Source organism: Enoplosus armatus, chromosome 4 (assembly GCF_043641665.1).
Source record: "Enoplosus armatus isolate fEnoArm2 chromosome 4, fEnoArm2.hap1, whole genome shotgun sequence".
Classification (NCBI taxonomy): Eukaryota; Metazoa; Chordata; class Actinopteri; order Centrarchiformes; family Enoplosidae; genus Enoplosus; species Enoplosus armatus.
In genome coordinates, this window is record NC_092183.1 from 14,627,770 (window position 1) to 14,643,080 (window position 15,311).

Consider the following 15,311-nt stretch of genomic DNA (forward strand, 5'->3'; position numbering starts at 1 on the left):
CCAAATTCATACTCCTCAATCTTCATGACATTTAAAAAATAGAAAATGAAATGGATATTCAGACTCAACTGAATCCCACAATGACCTTTTCTCCAAATCAGGGATATTCTAAACAGATCCGTCTTCTGTATCTGCGGCATGCGCAGAATATTTTGCAATGCTTAGGGAGGATGAGCAATTAGGTGGAGGAGAATTTGGGAAAGCTGGTGTGTGTGTGTGTGCATATGTGTCAGCACAAATGTGTGACTCACAGAAGGACGCTGGTTGTTGTTGATTCACATTATAGTGGCGCTAATCCAGAGGCTCCAGAGAGGCCACACACTCCTGCTGTCCTCCTCTCCCCATCCTCTATTAGCAGAACAACACAGCCAGTTAGACTACAACTGAGGAAATGAACAGCGCATGGCATGGCATGAAATAATATTTTCACCAAACCGTAACAGATATTTTATATTATTCTTTCAAAGATTTAAAATGAATAAATCACAGAAAAGTCTTTGGTTTCAGCATAATTTTGCATTTAAACACTTTTATGCTAAAAGTAGAGCACAATAAAAGAGCACTGCAGCATCAAAGCAGCATACATCTGTCTTTATAATAATAATTTATGAGTGCGACGTTTTACATTATATGCAAATGGTCCTCAGAGTATATTTATGACATTATCTTTTCCTGGTCTCAGCTTGCTCAGACATATTCTCACCAGCATTGTTCATGATGCAGAGAACTATTAAAGCACAGTCACTTTGATAAACCTCTTTGTCCAACTGTGAAGACTAAAGAAAACATTTCATTTTCAGTTTCATTGATCAAACTTTTCCTCCATTAACATTTTCTGTAAAAATGAATTCTAAAAATGTCCACTTTCATTCCCGCTGTTATCCAAGAACATTGCATGATACAACGCCAAGAGTTAGCAATTAATGACTGACGAGCATCTAATCCATGAAGACACGTTGGCCCTACCGCTTTAAACATTTGGATGAAACTATAAATTAATTCCGTCAGTGTTACACTTACACATTAATCAATTTATCAGAGCCTCTTACCATAAATCCTGTTTCATTAAAAGCATTTGTGCAACTCTGATCCCATCTAGTGGACAAAGCGCTCAGTACATACAATTGTACCTTTGAGTGTGTTTGACGAGCAAACACTCCAGGGGGTGCTTCACCAAAAAATTTAATCCACTTCATTTTCCCACAGTTCAAAATGAATATCAGTAATTAGTAAGGGACGCAGTTGCCTTGTTGTTAGTTTCTATAGTTTCTATAATTAACACTTGAGGAAGATCTGTCCAGCTCTGCTCGGTGTGAGATTTTCCCCGGTCCTCTCAGCTCACTTCATTAGTTGAGCACACCTCAGGTTTTGAGGTGACAACAGCAAAAAAAGACAAAACAGCCAGTCTGTCGTCTTGTTCAGCCACAGTCACAGGTGGGTCTCAGTAACGGTTCAGAACCTCCAGAACTTCCTCCTTAACAGAGAGAGGAGAGTGCTGCTGGACACCCGGCCCGCCAATACTCGTTTCCCAGCAGTCAAAGCCGCAGTCTCTCAAGTCCTGCACTGTAGCCTGGACAACGCAGGAGTCTGTTTCTACAAAATACACAAGTCATAATAAAGTCATGTCAACGTGGGTTATAGTTATACATAAAAAGAAAAAATGTATTACAACATAGTGGGACAGCTGTTGTCGAATGTAAAGACTGATATTTAGTGTATACGACTAAATGGGCTACAGTGCTTTCAGGGGTGAACCTCTAAAGTCACTGTTAATAACAGCAACAGGACAACACTGGAGCCACACAAAAACCTTGTCACTCAAGTCAATAATCATAGATGTAGAAGATGTAGACTCTGCAATCGTGTGATCCATGACAAAAGACAGATACTAGAGCTGAAGACAGATACAGACAGAAACGGTTGCTAAGAAAACAAATAAAGAGAGCATTTGGAAATCTATTTAGAGGATTTTGAACTTGTTAAAATTCAGCATGCTACAGGCTGCAGGCACAAACAAAGACTGAACGCGCAGGTTCTCTGCTTGTTTGTTTTGTTAAAGAGAGGATGATACAATGCTTCCTTATAACCAATTGCACTGTAGTACCCGCACACCAAAGCCTTCTCATCATTTCCTGCCACTAAAATCGTTGCTTCACAGAGGAAGAGCGAGGCAGCGTTTGAGGAAAACACAACGTTTGTTGTCAGCAGGAGTCTTGACAGTTTGGCTCATCAAACTTCCTTCATCATATTGAATTCATTAAAAGACAAATCCATTGTAGGATGAGCGATAGTAAGCCTGGGCCTCTGTTTCAGACCTTTCATTTTGGCTCACTTGGCTATCTGAGTGTTTACACCCCTTTTGGGCGAGGTCTGCTGACCACCTGTGTTGAATTAGGTCATTGCCTTGATTGTCTTGTATATAAGTGATTTGATGTTAACCCTATTATGGTAAGAAAAAAAAAAAAAACCCACAAACTTTTGACTTTACCCTTTATACAAACATTTAAAATGACATCCACAGTAGAACAATTGGCCTACAGTACCTGGTCTCAGAAGGGTGATGCCGCAGCCTCCTCCCCCTGCACCGGTTAGCTTGCTGTGGAGCCCTTTGGCCAATGTGACCCGGCACAGTGTGTCCAGGTCAGGGTGTCCCACACCCATCACATTCAGATGGTGCTGGTTAATGTCAATGAGCTCCTATAAAGGATATGACACAGTTGTTGTTAACACTTGTTGCTATTGGCAGAGAAGGAGTCATGTGGATGTGAAGACGAAGAAGAAGAAGAAGATTAATTACTTTTATTAATCCCCCTTGAAGGTAATTCAGTAATTTATTATTTTTAACATACACATAGACCTGAAATACGCAGGCAGTGATGTTAGATTGATGGGGCTGCCACACAGTCAGGTGCCCCAAGGAGGTGAGCTCTTTAGGACATTTTACGCAAAAATAAAAAAAGTGAAATTCCATTTCACCGCAGTAACGTCTCAACGTCACGTTCATAATGCAAGATGCTTTACACAATCTCCTAATATTTTGTACCTCTAGAATATTGTAGTGCTCCCCTGTGATGGGCTCACTGGTCATCTCTGAGAGGACTTTCTCACAAGTGCAGGAAATGGCATCAACCGAGTCCAGCACTGGGGTCATGATAGAGGGAAACTATAAGAGAGGAAAACAAAAACATCACACGAGCGCAGCATTTCAAGTCGTTACTGCAGATTATGTGTAAAACAACAAGTGTTTTTGTGCATACCTTAAGAACTGTTTTATAGTCTGTGTACAAATACAGATTGTAAAATGGCAGGTTTGACTTTGGTTGTGCTTCAGCCTGATCACAACACTGCCACAACACCATTCAGGCCTATCTATGTATGAGGCAGAAATCTGCACACCTGCTGGTGTCACCAAGGCAACAGCACACAGGGGTGCTGGCTAAGAGTTTAATTTCAATATTTTATGAAGGCACTCAACGCCAGGCTCTGGAGTATCTGCCATGCAAAAGCACCGCCTATTATATTAATTACAGTGTCGGCAAGTAACACACGGGGGAGGAAGAAACCATTTAGTACCTTGTTAATCTTGTCCTTCACCCTGGCAACAAGTACCTTGGTGCTACGTGGTACTTTGGTGTTAGTGAGGAGGATTCTTAATAGCGGCACCCTGGAAGTAAAGCAGACAGAACAGAGACGTTATTATAGTGATGCAATAATTTTACTCAGAACAATATTTGTTTTCAGTGAGACAAAACAAAAATACACTAGGATTGTATTAATTCTGTGTGTACTCTTTTTATATGAAACCAAATTAAATAATTGTTAATCCATGTCAATACCTGCTCAGTGGTATTATCTTCCCGGCTAAGAATCTCAGCATGCCACCTGCATAGAGGGAAATCAAAATCATTAAATAGATAATCATCAAATGATAATAACAGTGGTGGTAGAATCCCATTAAGGGATATAGGGAGGGTATAACACCATATGTACTGTACCAGATCATATCAGGCCTCACCCCATGTTCCTACAGCGTTGTCCACTCCTGAAGGATTACCATGGATGATCATCTCCCCTTGGAAAGCCCAGCTGTTGATCCGCTCCAGGTCCTCCTGACACCACCTGCAATTAGTGACAAATTAAAAGGAGAACTTTGTGGCCCAACAGAGTAGTCGTGACTTGAATTTACACCCCTGTTACTACCAAGAACCCAGGATAGAAACAATGACATGAATGTACCTAAAATATTACATTTTGGTGCCACCAACACCTTACAACATAATGCAATCCCACGTAAAAACACCACAAACTAGGGGCTCAAAAATGACATACTAGAGCTGTCAGGACTTCCTGCTCTCCTGTGTGTGCTCTTTGTGTTGTTTTGTGTGACATAATTATACATCCATTTGGTTTCAACATTCTTGAAAAACAAACTTAAAAAAAAGGTTGACACATTCATCAAAGATTTTACATCATAATAATTCATGTTATAGTCAGTGTCAGTTTCCTATTTAAGAAGTATAATGCTGTGATTCAAGGTCTTTCATTCTCTGTCAACTTAAAACCAAAAACCTTTGGGTAAGACTGTTTACACATTATGGGACATGTGAGAAGTAAAATCAGGCCAAATAATTCTTTCTACACCAACTGCATACAGAGCTCATAAAAGAGACCTTCCCTTCGTCCAATATCGTTACCTGGCAGTGTGATCCCACTCTTTGAGAGGAGCGGGAATGGTTCCACTTGCACAGAGCAGAGCTGCAGCTAAACACACCGAGTAGGCAGCACTTGACCCCAGTCCTGCTCCAGTCGGCAGCTCCGACCACACAGACACCGTCAAACTGGGCAGCTCACTGAGAAAAGAAACATAAAAACTGAGCGTATGTTTGTATATAACACACTATATGACTTACTGCTGTTATTAGAAGATGACAGCAGAGGGTTGTGATAAATGTAACCGTAAAAGTTAACTGGTACAGTTACAGTGTACGTAACTATAAGGAGTGTGTAATAAATAGTAATCCATACACTTCTGTATGCAACAGAAACTTGCTTGACATTGCTGTCAATGTCTGTCAGGGAAGCTGCTTTTGGGTAGACAGGAGAATACTCTAAAGTAATTGTCCAGCTCTTCTCTCGAGGGGCAAACACATCCAGACTTGTTAAAGGCTGCAGTGTGGCCCAGTGCCAGACTCTCATTAGTGGCCATCCTGTCAGAACCCATCACCTCTCTCAGACACGGCAGCACCGTGTCAGCGCAGATTAAACCGCCAGACAACCTGCAGCTTTAATGTTCCTGAGCATCCTCCCTGTTCACAGCTGCTGGAGTTGCTAAAACTAACATCCGGCCTGCCTGTCTGTCTCTCTTTACAATCTTTATTTCTACGTGAAGGGATTTTTTCAGATGCAGTGAAAATGGCCCTCAACTCCCTGAACACATCTTCATCGATAGCGAGTACATTTTTGCAAAAGAAGCAATTCCAAAAGAGCTGGCCTTTCCAATGATTATTATTTTTTAAAAGAGTTATGTGTGTGACTGCATGAGAGCAGTAAGGCAGAAACGTGAGTGTAATGAAATACTTGTGACCTTTGTTATATTCTACCAGTTTCGTTTACATTTACAGCATTTAGTTGACACTAGAGCTGAACAATTCAGTATCATTTCATTTCAACAAAGACATCTCAATGTAAACATGAGCAGTGGTCACAGTGCAAATTCAGATCTGGCAGGCTGCAGATTTTCCACACTGTAGGTTTTTTGTCATTGTAAAACTAGTTATACACTCCTCTCACAATTTTATGAATGTGTATCTTTGAGGTTTTACATGTAACACTTGTTCCACCTATTAGATAAAATAAAATTATTAATAGAAATTAAACATCATTATGTAATGCCATCCTCAAGAGGACATTAGATACTAACAAAAACATTATTCAGCTTCTGTCTATAAAACATCAAAGCTTTTCAAGATTTTGTAAATACATGTTTTTTCTGGGACTTCTCTCACACACAATCAGTAGCAATAAAAAAAAAAGATGCAGCTGCAACAACATCATTGCTTGCAGGTGGCGAAAGTGCCAAATTTGCAGTGCAAAATGTTCAGATGCTATTGCTTTCCATTGCTGTTAGATGGAGGACGTGCCCTAGATTGGACTGAAACTGCATGTCTGAAACATCTGGCACTACAGCTCTGCAGCCACATTTACCATGCAACCATATTGGACCATATTTGTTGGGCCTGGTCTCTGGTTTTCTACAGTATCAAAAATATCTCTAATGTGTAATGTGATTTTTTTTGGCCATCTGAGCCAACTAGCTGCAATAAGAAAATTAACAAATGCTGAGAAGAACAGTAGTACTATCTCACCCTGATCCAAACAGTGAGAGGTAGATGTAGAGGAAGGCTAAGGTGGCCATATTGCAAGTATCCAAGTTCCCATTGGTTACACCGACAAATTCCCGCAGTCTCCTCACAAGTTCAGCATCCAAACGTTTCACCTCCACTTGCTTGCCTGTTAACATGAGTTACAAGACACAGCAACCATCAATATCTCTAAAATAATATCCAAACAACACACACTTTGATCTGTAGGTACATATATTATATATATAAATTGAGAAATACTGCAAAATGTTGTAATTCACATATATATTGTGATATGTAAAATGTCCCTCTACTGTATGTACTGCACTATGGGATGCATGATGCAGATGCAACAGTAAAACTGCAGTGTATGTAGGTGGTAATGGTCGCTAGTGCTGCATCATCCCTTACCACAGGAATAAGAAATAAGCTGCTTCAGTTCAGCCAGATCCCAGCAGAGGAATGTGTCAATATTTGGGAGGTTGATGCAAACTTTGCCAGTAGTGGTGGCCTTCAACCGTAAATAAGTTCTTAGGTTCAAACTCACAGCAAGAGCCACCTGTAATGGAGCAGAGAACACAAAGTGATTAAATTGTCAGACTTCTACAAGTTTTATTTTATTTAGTGTGTATGTATGTTTTAAGTATATTTTACAAGGCATACCACAGTCTATTATATGCTTCCAGGTAATAATTGGTTTCCATTTCTTTACAGCACAGTAGGAAAATCATCTTGCAGAGATGTACTTAAAAGAATGGAAAGTAGTGACTGTGTGTAAATACGCAACGTGTTGGTCCTGTAATGGGTGTCATATCCTTTCTGTACCCAGCTTCACTTTGAAATCTCATACACTCATTATCATCTCTGTTAGCTGTACTTTAAGGTTACCTTTCCGTGCACAACAGCATGCTCTCCGTGGAGGATCGCCTTCCCTGGAGCAGACACGACGCAGTCCTTGACTTGCATATCTGTAACAGTTTGCAGAGTACAAAAATATGTCTACAACTCGGCAACTAGATGGCCTTGAAGTTCAACTTGTCACTGTCAGTATTATGATTAGCTAGCTTAGCCACCTTTAGCGACTGTTAATCCTCTGAAGTTGCAACACGCAAGCGACAACACAGCTCTGCGCTTTTCATGAAGACTCGACGAATATGAGGAGTTGAGCAAAGCATTTTTTGGTCAAAGTACAGGAAGATGCTCTGAGCACATACTCTCGTCAACGCGGCGTGATTAAACCATGTTAAAAACACAGCCGTCACACTGGAGGAGGGACGAACATAGGTTTGGCTTCCAGTATCCAATCAGCGCCGCAGCTAGTTGAACATATATTCTTTTGTCCAATCACTGTCCCGCACTGTCCCACCACCCTGTGAGTTGACCAATCGTGCGATTAAAACGAAACGCCCATAAACTACGGACACTACGGAGGGACAAAATGCATTACCCACTATCGCTCACCGTTAGCTGCTAGCCCCTAGCTTTGAAATGGCATCGTTTATTATCAAACCTGCCCACCTTCGCTGTGTAGTAAGGACAGGCAGGCTCATAAGCGAGTTACGGACAAGGAAAACATTGTGTTCAGCCAGAAGGTAATTGTACATCCTTGTTCTTTGTCAAAGTAAAGGGGCAAAGTGTTGAGTTCCTGTTCATGTCATTCATGTAACTGTCATGTAATATAGAAAAGTGCTAGCTAGGTAGCTGCTACATAGGGATACTGGTATAAATAAGGACAATTTTAGCACAGTATCTAGCTGGAGTATTGCTTGAAATTGAAACTTTAAAGACACAAAGCAAAACAAAACATCTCTTGGTATCAATCCAATATATGTCAAAAATGATTTTATTATCTTCACTTTTTTCTCACTCAACAGTTATGTCACTGAAGGAGACAACAGGGTACCCAAAATATACACCAAAACGGGAGACAAAGGTTGTTTTTCAACTTAACTAGGAAAACAATACATGTTACAGCACTGTTATACTAAATAGTTCTTACAAAAGTTGACTCGATTTTTGTTGTACCCCCTAACAGGTTTCTCAAGCACATTTACAGGAGAAAGGAGGCCAAAGGAAGATCATATTTTTGAAGCCTTGGGAAATACAGATGAGCTGTCATCAGCTATAGGGTAAACTTTCTGCTATTCAGATGTCACAGGTCACTTTAAAACTTGTTCTATAATCTGCCTCACCTGAAGTGATCGTGTTGAATTGTACATTACAGCTTGGCCAGAGAATTTTGCCTCGACAAAGGTCACGCATTCACATATCAGCTGGACAAGGTTTGAGTTTCATGTTGCATTTATTAACTTCCTTCATTTCAGACATTTCACAGATATAAGATTTCTGATAGTATTTAGTTCTTTTCATTGCAGATACAGTGCATTTTACAAGACGTTGGCTCCAACATTGCCACCCCTCGAGCATCTGCAAGAGAAAGTCACATAAGTATGCATTTGCTGGCTAGTCTAATGCAGTAACATAGTGTGTCTTGTGTGCTTGAAGAGCTCTTGGGTTTACTTTTTTTCTGTTGTTTTTGTAAGCGAAAACAAAATTTACTGCTCAGCCAATTGCAGACCTGGAAACCTGGATTGATACATTTACAGAAGAACTCCCTCCACTGACCAACTTCATTTTACCTGTAAGTCACCTTGTGCATCTGTAAGACACTGCGTTCTTATGAGAGTCTAGGTTTTCCTGTTGCACCAACATTTATGCTTTGTGTGTCACAGTCTGGAGGGAAGAGCAGTGCAGCTTTGCACTTAGCTCGGACAGTGTGTCGGAGAGCAGAACGCAGGTCAGTTGCAGCATATCCCTTGAATGCCTTGAATGGCGTAAAATTACCCCCTTTTTGTTTTGCTTTTCCGACATAGTTGGTCCTGACAGATCTTTGTTCTTATTATAGTGTTGCTCCAATTGTGCGGTCAGGGGAGGCAGATCCAGATGTTGCCAAGTTCTTGAACAGGTCAGTCTAGTGCTTTAAAATGAATACAAGAACATGGCTCCTCTATTACACATCCGATAAATGTCTCAACATTTTCACACAGATTGAGCGACTACCTCTTCACAGTGGCCAGATATGCAGCCATGAAAGAAGGCAATGAGGAGAAAATCTACAAAAGACCCGAATGACCAGATTCTCACATGAGGAATAAGACAAAGGCCTAATTTGTTTTGGGGGATGGTTGGCAGATTTTTCATTTTTACTGTAAATATATTAATAAATATGAATGCAGTCCAAAATCATTTTCTTATTTTGATGCAACGTTCTTCTTCGCATGATGTGAGAATATAGTCAGTAATAACCTTGACTGTGGCTAAATCTTAAACCATTCATGTACCTCCTGGTTATTTAATTTTGCACAGATAATGTTTCATCAAACACATACATTTAGTTGAGTTGACATACAGTTATGGTACTGCAGCAGAGAAGCTTTAAATAATGGAGAGTAGCTCTTGTTGTTGTTGGTTTTACAATTGTCATGCCCCAGAGATTGAACAACTACTAGAGATATTACTCTTCCTCTGTTACATGTGGCTGTACCCCAGTAGGTTCTGTTTTTATCTATTTTTAATACATTAACAATATATTTGCATGTCAGGACTGTTCAGGACTTAGTGGGCACTCGGCTTTCTTCCAACATGGCTCTGTTATCACTCTCCCACACAGTCACAGGATCTGGCACCAGCCCTGGCTCTTCTGGGACAAGGTGCTGGCCCATGTCATTAGAGACAGATTGCGGTCCTCATAGGGCGGATAACGCAGATAGGTTACACACTCAAACCGTGTTCCTCTCAGCAGGCATGATTTCCTGTGAGAGAAGGTGTCAAAGCTGTAACGGCCATGGTAGGAACCCATTCCACTGGAACCTGTCACAAAAAGTGTTGGGAGAGTTTATTTATTGTAGGTAATATTATTCCACTACTATGTTTGGCATAATTTGCATTCTGATGCCACTGACTTACCAACTCCACCAAAAGGCAGAGCCACCATCAGACTCTGCAGGATGCTGTCATTGGAGCAAAAGCTTCCACTAGAGGTCTCACTCATTAGCCTTGAGATGACCTGCATTGTCAGAAGGACCAACACATGATCAGATTATGAACTGCACGGGGCTCAAACAAAGAATACAGAGTGTTTTAACTTAAATCTGAGTCATGTACCTTGCTGTTGCTGGAATATGCATACACACAGAGAGGTTTCTCTTGTTTATTAATGAAGGCAATTGCCTCATCTATACTGTTTACAGTCAGAATAGGAAGAACTGGGCCAAACAAGTCCTGTTGTACGATGGGATCTGATTCCGCTACCTCTGTCAAAATCGTTGGGGCTTCAGACAGAAAAAAAAGAATACGTTTACAACGTTAAATGTAATACATATGACACAGTTGGCTTTGTTTCAGAGAATCCCACATAGAGGATGCTTACCGATATATTTCTCTGCTTCTATCACTTGCCCACCCACAGCCACCTTGCCAGACCTCCACAGCATGTCTCTCGTATGGTTGAAGATCTCTAGATTGACCATGCGGCCGTAACTGCGGGACTCTCTGGGATCAGAGCCATAGAACTGCATCAGGCAGCACTTCAGGGCCTGCACCAGTCGTGCTTTGACATCCGTGTGGCACAGGATGTAGTCAGGAGCCACCAAGCTCTGTCCAGCATTGTGAAAACGTGCCCAGGCGATGCGTTGGGCGGCGGTGGTAATCTCACAGTGTTGGTCCACATAACACGGGTTCTTGCCACCCAAAATCAGGGTGACAGGTGTGTGCGTTCGTGCTGCGGCCTGAGCAATTCTGCTTCCCTCCTCTCTGTTTCCTAGGGATTGACAGACATCCTTAGTAATTCAATAAATAATCACAAAATTACTTTTATAGATAAGTTTGGCTTTACCTGTGAAGAAGACATGGTCAAATTTAAGTTCCACAACTTCAGGCAAGTCACTCGTGCCTGCAAGAATCACATGGTAGCATTCCTTGAGGAAAACAAGAATTTTAGATCAGATCATTGCATTTTTACTGTTGCATTGTAGATCCTTACTGTCAATCAAGTACAACTGCAAAATCATAGTTTGAGAGTCAACTTTTCAATCAGTCTTGGATAACAAAAAGGTGGATGTTTCCATACTCTCAGATTTGACCACATCAAACCAATTTAAAAGTCTCACTCCACATTAAAACTGCTCATTTCTGTTTGTGAACGAATGCCCTCTTAAAAAGCGCACAGACCAAAAGCTGTCATCTTAAGTAGATTCATACAAATGAGTCATTAGGCTTACATGAGTGGAACAAAAATCCAGGTCTACATATTCCATCAAAGTACATACTAAGCATTTACATCCATATGAGTGAAATAAAAAACACAAAAGTCAGCCTTTGTGAGAAAGGTCTACTGTAACTTGGCAAACTACTCAATCCATCGTCCCTGCTTTGTAATCACTCACATTGTCCAAGTAGAAGGGGATGAGACGATGAAGAAGCTCTGCTGTGTGAGCGGTGCACTCAGAGGGGCTGATGATTGCACAGTTTCCTACACAAATTATTAAAATATCACCAGTAAGTCTGCGTGAGGTAAAACAACACTAGAATTAAACTGATTAAATGAGGTTCTTGAGTCTCAGCACCTGCTGCGATGGCCCCTACCAGCGGCACCAGACACGTTTGGACAGGACTACACCAGGCCCCCATGATAAACACCACCCCCAGCGGCTCACTGACCACCAGACACTCGTCCAACGTGGTGGACTGTGTCAATCAGACAAGCTCAAAATTAGGTTACAAGTAAAACAGAGGGAAAGTGGGCAGAGTTTCAGTGCACAGGTTGGCTCACAGAAAGAAAAAGACATCAGCCCATTTCATTCTTACAAAAAGGGCAAGGCAACTTAAGTTTTAATCTGCTTTGGAGGGCCCGGCACAATGCATTTCTTTGTAGCTGGGAGACGGAATGTTCTCTCTTAAAAGGTTGTGCAAGTCATGAATAATCCCAATAATATTATGAAGATGTTTTTAGAAAAAAGGGGCTTTACAAAACACAAAAGTCTCACCAGGTTTCTTTCCACATGCTGCGGCTGCATCCACTTCTTAAGATTGTTGAGGGCATGAAGTGCCTCATTCTTGATGAGAACCAGTTCTGACACAATGGTCTCAAACCGTGGCTGGTTAAAAAAAAAAAAAAAAATGAAGACAAAAAAATGCCAAGAAATTATATTTGGACCATTACGTCAATTCTCATTGTCATGATCTCGTGTTTTTAAACAAACACAGTGTAGGTGACCGCTTCCCCTCTCACCTTATGAAGGTCCCTTCCTAGAGCATCCACAAAGTCACACTCATGTTCCTCCAGCATCCGCACCACAGCCTCCAGCTGGGCCAGTCTGAAGCCCTCCGTGAGGGCGCGTCCAGCTTGAAAGGCAACTCTAGCCCTCCTCAGCAGATCCACACACTCCAGGGGGTATGTCTTCAAACACGGCTCCCCCAGCCTGGTCCTGAAAACAGCAGCCACATCACTAGTTTTAACACTACAGGGCAATAAAAACATCCTCAATCCATAACTTATCACTATACCTTCTGCACGTCAACCGGCCGTTCCTCTGACAAGCATAGCATGCCTTTACTTTTCCACTCATGTTGAGTCCAGTCAAGTATCCTCCACTGCTGGCCTTTCTGAATGGACTTAGTGTGTAGTTAAGCCTATGCACCAGTTAGCTAAGTTAAAGCCCCACTAGCAGGGAGGATAGTGAAAATCGTAACAACTCCAGCCAATCAGGTGATGCACATTAAACTAACAAAGCTGGAGTCTAATCATCTTTAACCCAGCCACTCCAAGGCATCATGTAGAGGAGGACCAAAGACAGCAGTTGTCTCATTCACTGTCTCCAGTAAATTACAGAACTTACATTTAAAAAATGAAAAAAGGACTCCATATTTAATTTGCTTGTTTCTTTTTGCAAATTCAGATTACTCATGGCCAAAAAAATTACATTACTGTAAACTGAATCTGTTATTTAACATTTCCTTGGAGGCAGAATAGGGATTTCTGACACTCCTTCACCTACTTCCAAAGTGCAGGGAAGGGAGAAAAGTCTGGAGAGCTCAAAACTCCAACAACACTTGTATACAGAACAACTTTGTTGTGATGCGTTTCGGCTTGTGGTCTTCATTTAACATTACCTTCGCAGCGCTTTGAACCACCGGGCTGGAGAGGGGCTCGGCGGACTGCTCATGGCTGTTCTGCAGGTTCAGGTGGCGGCAGGTAGACGGCTCAGGCAGCTGCAGCTGGTGTGGTGAAATCCTCACAGCACGCACAGCAGCACCGTCCACCTCCAGCGAGGAGTCGCGCAGTGCAAAGACCCGCGTACAACGGAGAACATGAGTCAGACCTGCGCATTTACACCATAATCCGCCATGCACGTTATTCGGGAAAACCAGAAAATGTGGCGTAATGAGACATTCTCAATCCCACAGCCTCCTGTTGCTGTTTCAAACGCGTTAATAGCCTTTAATGGAGCAGCAGCACACTTCAGCCCCAAACCTAGCTGCACTGTCCAGCCAGCCTCAGGTGTTTGTAATAAACTAATTAAAGAGGCCAGAGCTATGAAAGGGGGAAACACTCACTGTGTTGTAAATGATTTATGTAATACTGGTGTACATGATCACGGGTGTATCTTACACACAGACATATCTTATGGGAATCTCACAACACACTCCAGACTGTTGTGCAGCCAGTTTCAAAGACACTTTAAAAAGAGAAGGAAACTTTCACAGGAAGGGTGGGAACGTTTCCAGGATCGTTTTTTATTATTGTTTGTACTAAAAGAGTGGATATTCAAAGTCAGCATCAGGAGTCCACTGGTACATTTAAAGCCTAGCCTACTCTTGACATCATTTAAAACAGATGAGAGGCCTCATCAGACGGGACAGACAAGCTCGTGAGGTATCTTTCATCCCTCTTGCACACCAACACACGCTCGCTGTAGTGTGTCGTGTGAATCCACTCGCAGTTTTTCCACTTCTTGCTTGAATAGATTAAAAGGAGGAGAGCTGAAGCCTCCTGACTGAATTGTCACATTTGAAAATGCTTAAATCTCATTAGCAGACTGCAGGTAAATTCAATACAACCAGTTATTTATGCATGTATATAGAATGGTTGCATTTTAATTATAATCATTTTTTGTTGTTTTCACATCAGTTAGTGGCCATGATATTACTTGTTAGAAACATGGCAATAATAGCCAGTATGTTCTATAGCTTGTGTTACTCATTAACAAAAGTATCTATACTCATTCATGACAGAAAACATGTTTTTTTGCATAATAATGAACTTGGTAAAGATTTGATGTTTTGATGTTTTCTTTTAACTCTTTCTTTTAAAGTTGCAGTCCTCTTTCTGGTAAATGACTACAAAGTCTCTTCCTTATCTTTATGATGCAATTGAACCCTGTGTAAAGTAATACTTAAGCTTATAAGGTAACGTTCACCCTCATTGCCCCCCCCTCCCAACAGCCACAAACAGCAGAGAGGTGTGCAACGTTTCCATTCAAGGGAACATCAAATCAAGCAGTCACATTTGGTTGATGAACCAGTCCATGACATCATGTTGAGAGGTTTTTAAACCTCAAATTATTTTCCGCATGGCTTAAAAAGTCCACAGAGATCAGAGAGCATCGTAGTAAAACCCTCCTCGGTTGTTGGTGTTGTTGTAGTTGTTGTTGTAGTTGGGTTTCTGCGCTGTTTTGTTAGTAGGAGCAGAGAGTAAGTCCAGGTACATAGCCCCCGTTTCTATGGCTTGTTTCCGACATACGTGGTTATTGGTTACAGTTGAAATATAGTCAGACATGTGAGAGCAAAGGGGGGATGGCATTACATGAGGCACTCAGCGTTATTCAAAGGTGTAGTGCGAAATCTTTTTACTAGTATTAAATACAAAGACTAACATCATTGATTAACTTT

At 41.4% G+C, this 15,311-nt stretch overlaps 3 protein-coding genes across 5 annotated transcripts; 1 reads left to right on the plus strand and 2 right to left on the minus strand.

Moving 5' to 3' along the window:
• Positions 1-524: 524 nt before the first annotated feature.
• mvk (mevalonate kinase) lies at positions 525-7,329 on the minus strand. Of its 2 annotated transcripts, none has more exons than XM_070904649.1 (10): positions 7,251-7,329; positions 6,777-6,921; positions 6,366-6,510; positions 4,695-4,850; positions 4,016-4,119; positions 3,837-3,882; positions 3,574-3,664; positions 3,044-3,163; positions 2,544-2,697; positions 525-1,593 (listed from the first exon to the last, which is right to left on the minus strand). In XM_070904649.1, the coding sequence occupies exons 1-10, from the start codon at positions 7,326-7,328 to the stop codon at positions 1,442-1,444; spliced, it is 1,191 nt and encodes a 396-aa protein (XP_070760750.1). In that variant the 5' UTR covers position 7,329; the 3' UTR covers positions 525-1,441. The 2 variants fall into 2 exon arrangements, with proteins under 2 accessions (XP_070760750.1, XP_070760749.1); XM_070904648.1 differs by having other exon boundaries at positions 6,774-6,921.
• A 521-nt stretch (positions 7,330-7,850) lies between these two features.
• On the plus strand, positions 7,851-9,608 carry mmab (metabolism of cobalamin associated B). Its single transcript, XM_070904740.1, has 9 exons — positions 7,851-7,954; positions 8,237-8,295; positions 8,398-8,491; positions 8,587-8,644; positions 8,738-8,810; positions 8,906-9,003; positions 9,095-9,159; positions 9,268-9,327; positions 9,410-9,608. The coding sequence occupies exons 1-9, from the start codon at positions 7,851-7,853 to the stop codon at positions 9,492-9,494; spliced, it is 696 nt and encodes a 231-aa protein (XP_070760841.1). The 3' UTR covers positions 9,495-9,608.
• A 424-nt stretch (positions 9,609-10,032) lies between these two features.
• Positions 10,033-13,585, minus strand: aldh3b4 (aldehyde dehydrogenase 3 family, member B4). 2 transcript variants are annotated; one of them, XM_070903936.1, is made up of 10 exons: positions 13,533-13,585; positions 12,652-12,847; positions 12,407-12,517; positions 11,987-12,107; positions 11,807-11,892; positions 11,257-11,338; positions 10,792-11,181; positions 10,527-10,693; positions 10,329-10,428; positions 10,033-10,232 (listed from the first exon to the last, which is right to left on the minus strand). In XM_070903936.1, the coding sequence occupies exons 1-10, from the start codon at positions 13,583-13,585 to the stop codon at positions 10,033-10,035; spliced, it is 1,506 nt and encodes a 501-aa protein (XP_070760037.1). The 2 variants fall into 2 exon arrangements, with proteins under 2 accessions (XP_070760037.1, XP_070760036.1); XM_070903935.1 differs by lacking the exon at positions 13,533-13,585 and adding an exon at positions 12,927-12,988.
• Between the last annotated feature and the right edge of the window lie 1,726 nt (positions 13,586-15,311).

Coding starts and splice junctions, on each gene's coding strand:
- mvk (XM_070904648.1), bottom strand. CDS start 7,328: ATGCAAGTCAAGGACTGCGTCGTGTCTGCTCCAGGGAAGGCGATCCTC. Junction 3,665..3,836: donor AAGATAATACCACTGAGCAG/GTATTGACATGG, acceptor CTTTACTTCCAG/GGTGCCGCTATTAAGAATCC. Junction 3,164..3,573: donor TGAAGGACAAGATTAACAAG/GTACTAAATGGT, acceptor CCTCTCTTATAG/TTTCCCTCTATCATGACCCC.
- mmab (XM_070904740.1), top strand. CDS start 7,851: ATGGCATCGTTTATTATCAAACCTGCCCACCTTCGCTGTGTAGTAAGG. Junction 8,811..8,905: donor TGCAAGAGAAAGTCACATAA/GTATGCATTTGC, acceptor TGTTTTTGTAAG/CGAAAACAAAATTTACTGCT. Junction 9,328..9,409: donor GTTGCCAAGTTCTTGAACAG/GTCAGTCTAGTG, acceptor ATTTTCACACAG/ATTGAGCGACTACCTCTTCA.
- aldh3b4 (XM_070903935.1), bottom strand. CDS start 12,988: ATGAGTGGAAAAGTAAAGGCATGCTATGCTTGTCAGAGGAACGGCCGG. Junction 11,893..11,986: donor GGTAGGGGCCATCGCAGCAG/GTGCTGAGACTC, acceptor TAATTTGTGTAG/GAAACTGTGCAATCATCAGC. Junction 10,429..10,526: donor CATATTCCAGCAACAGCAAG/GTACATGACTCA, acceptor CTGACAATGCAG/GTCATCTCAAGGCTAATGAG.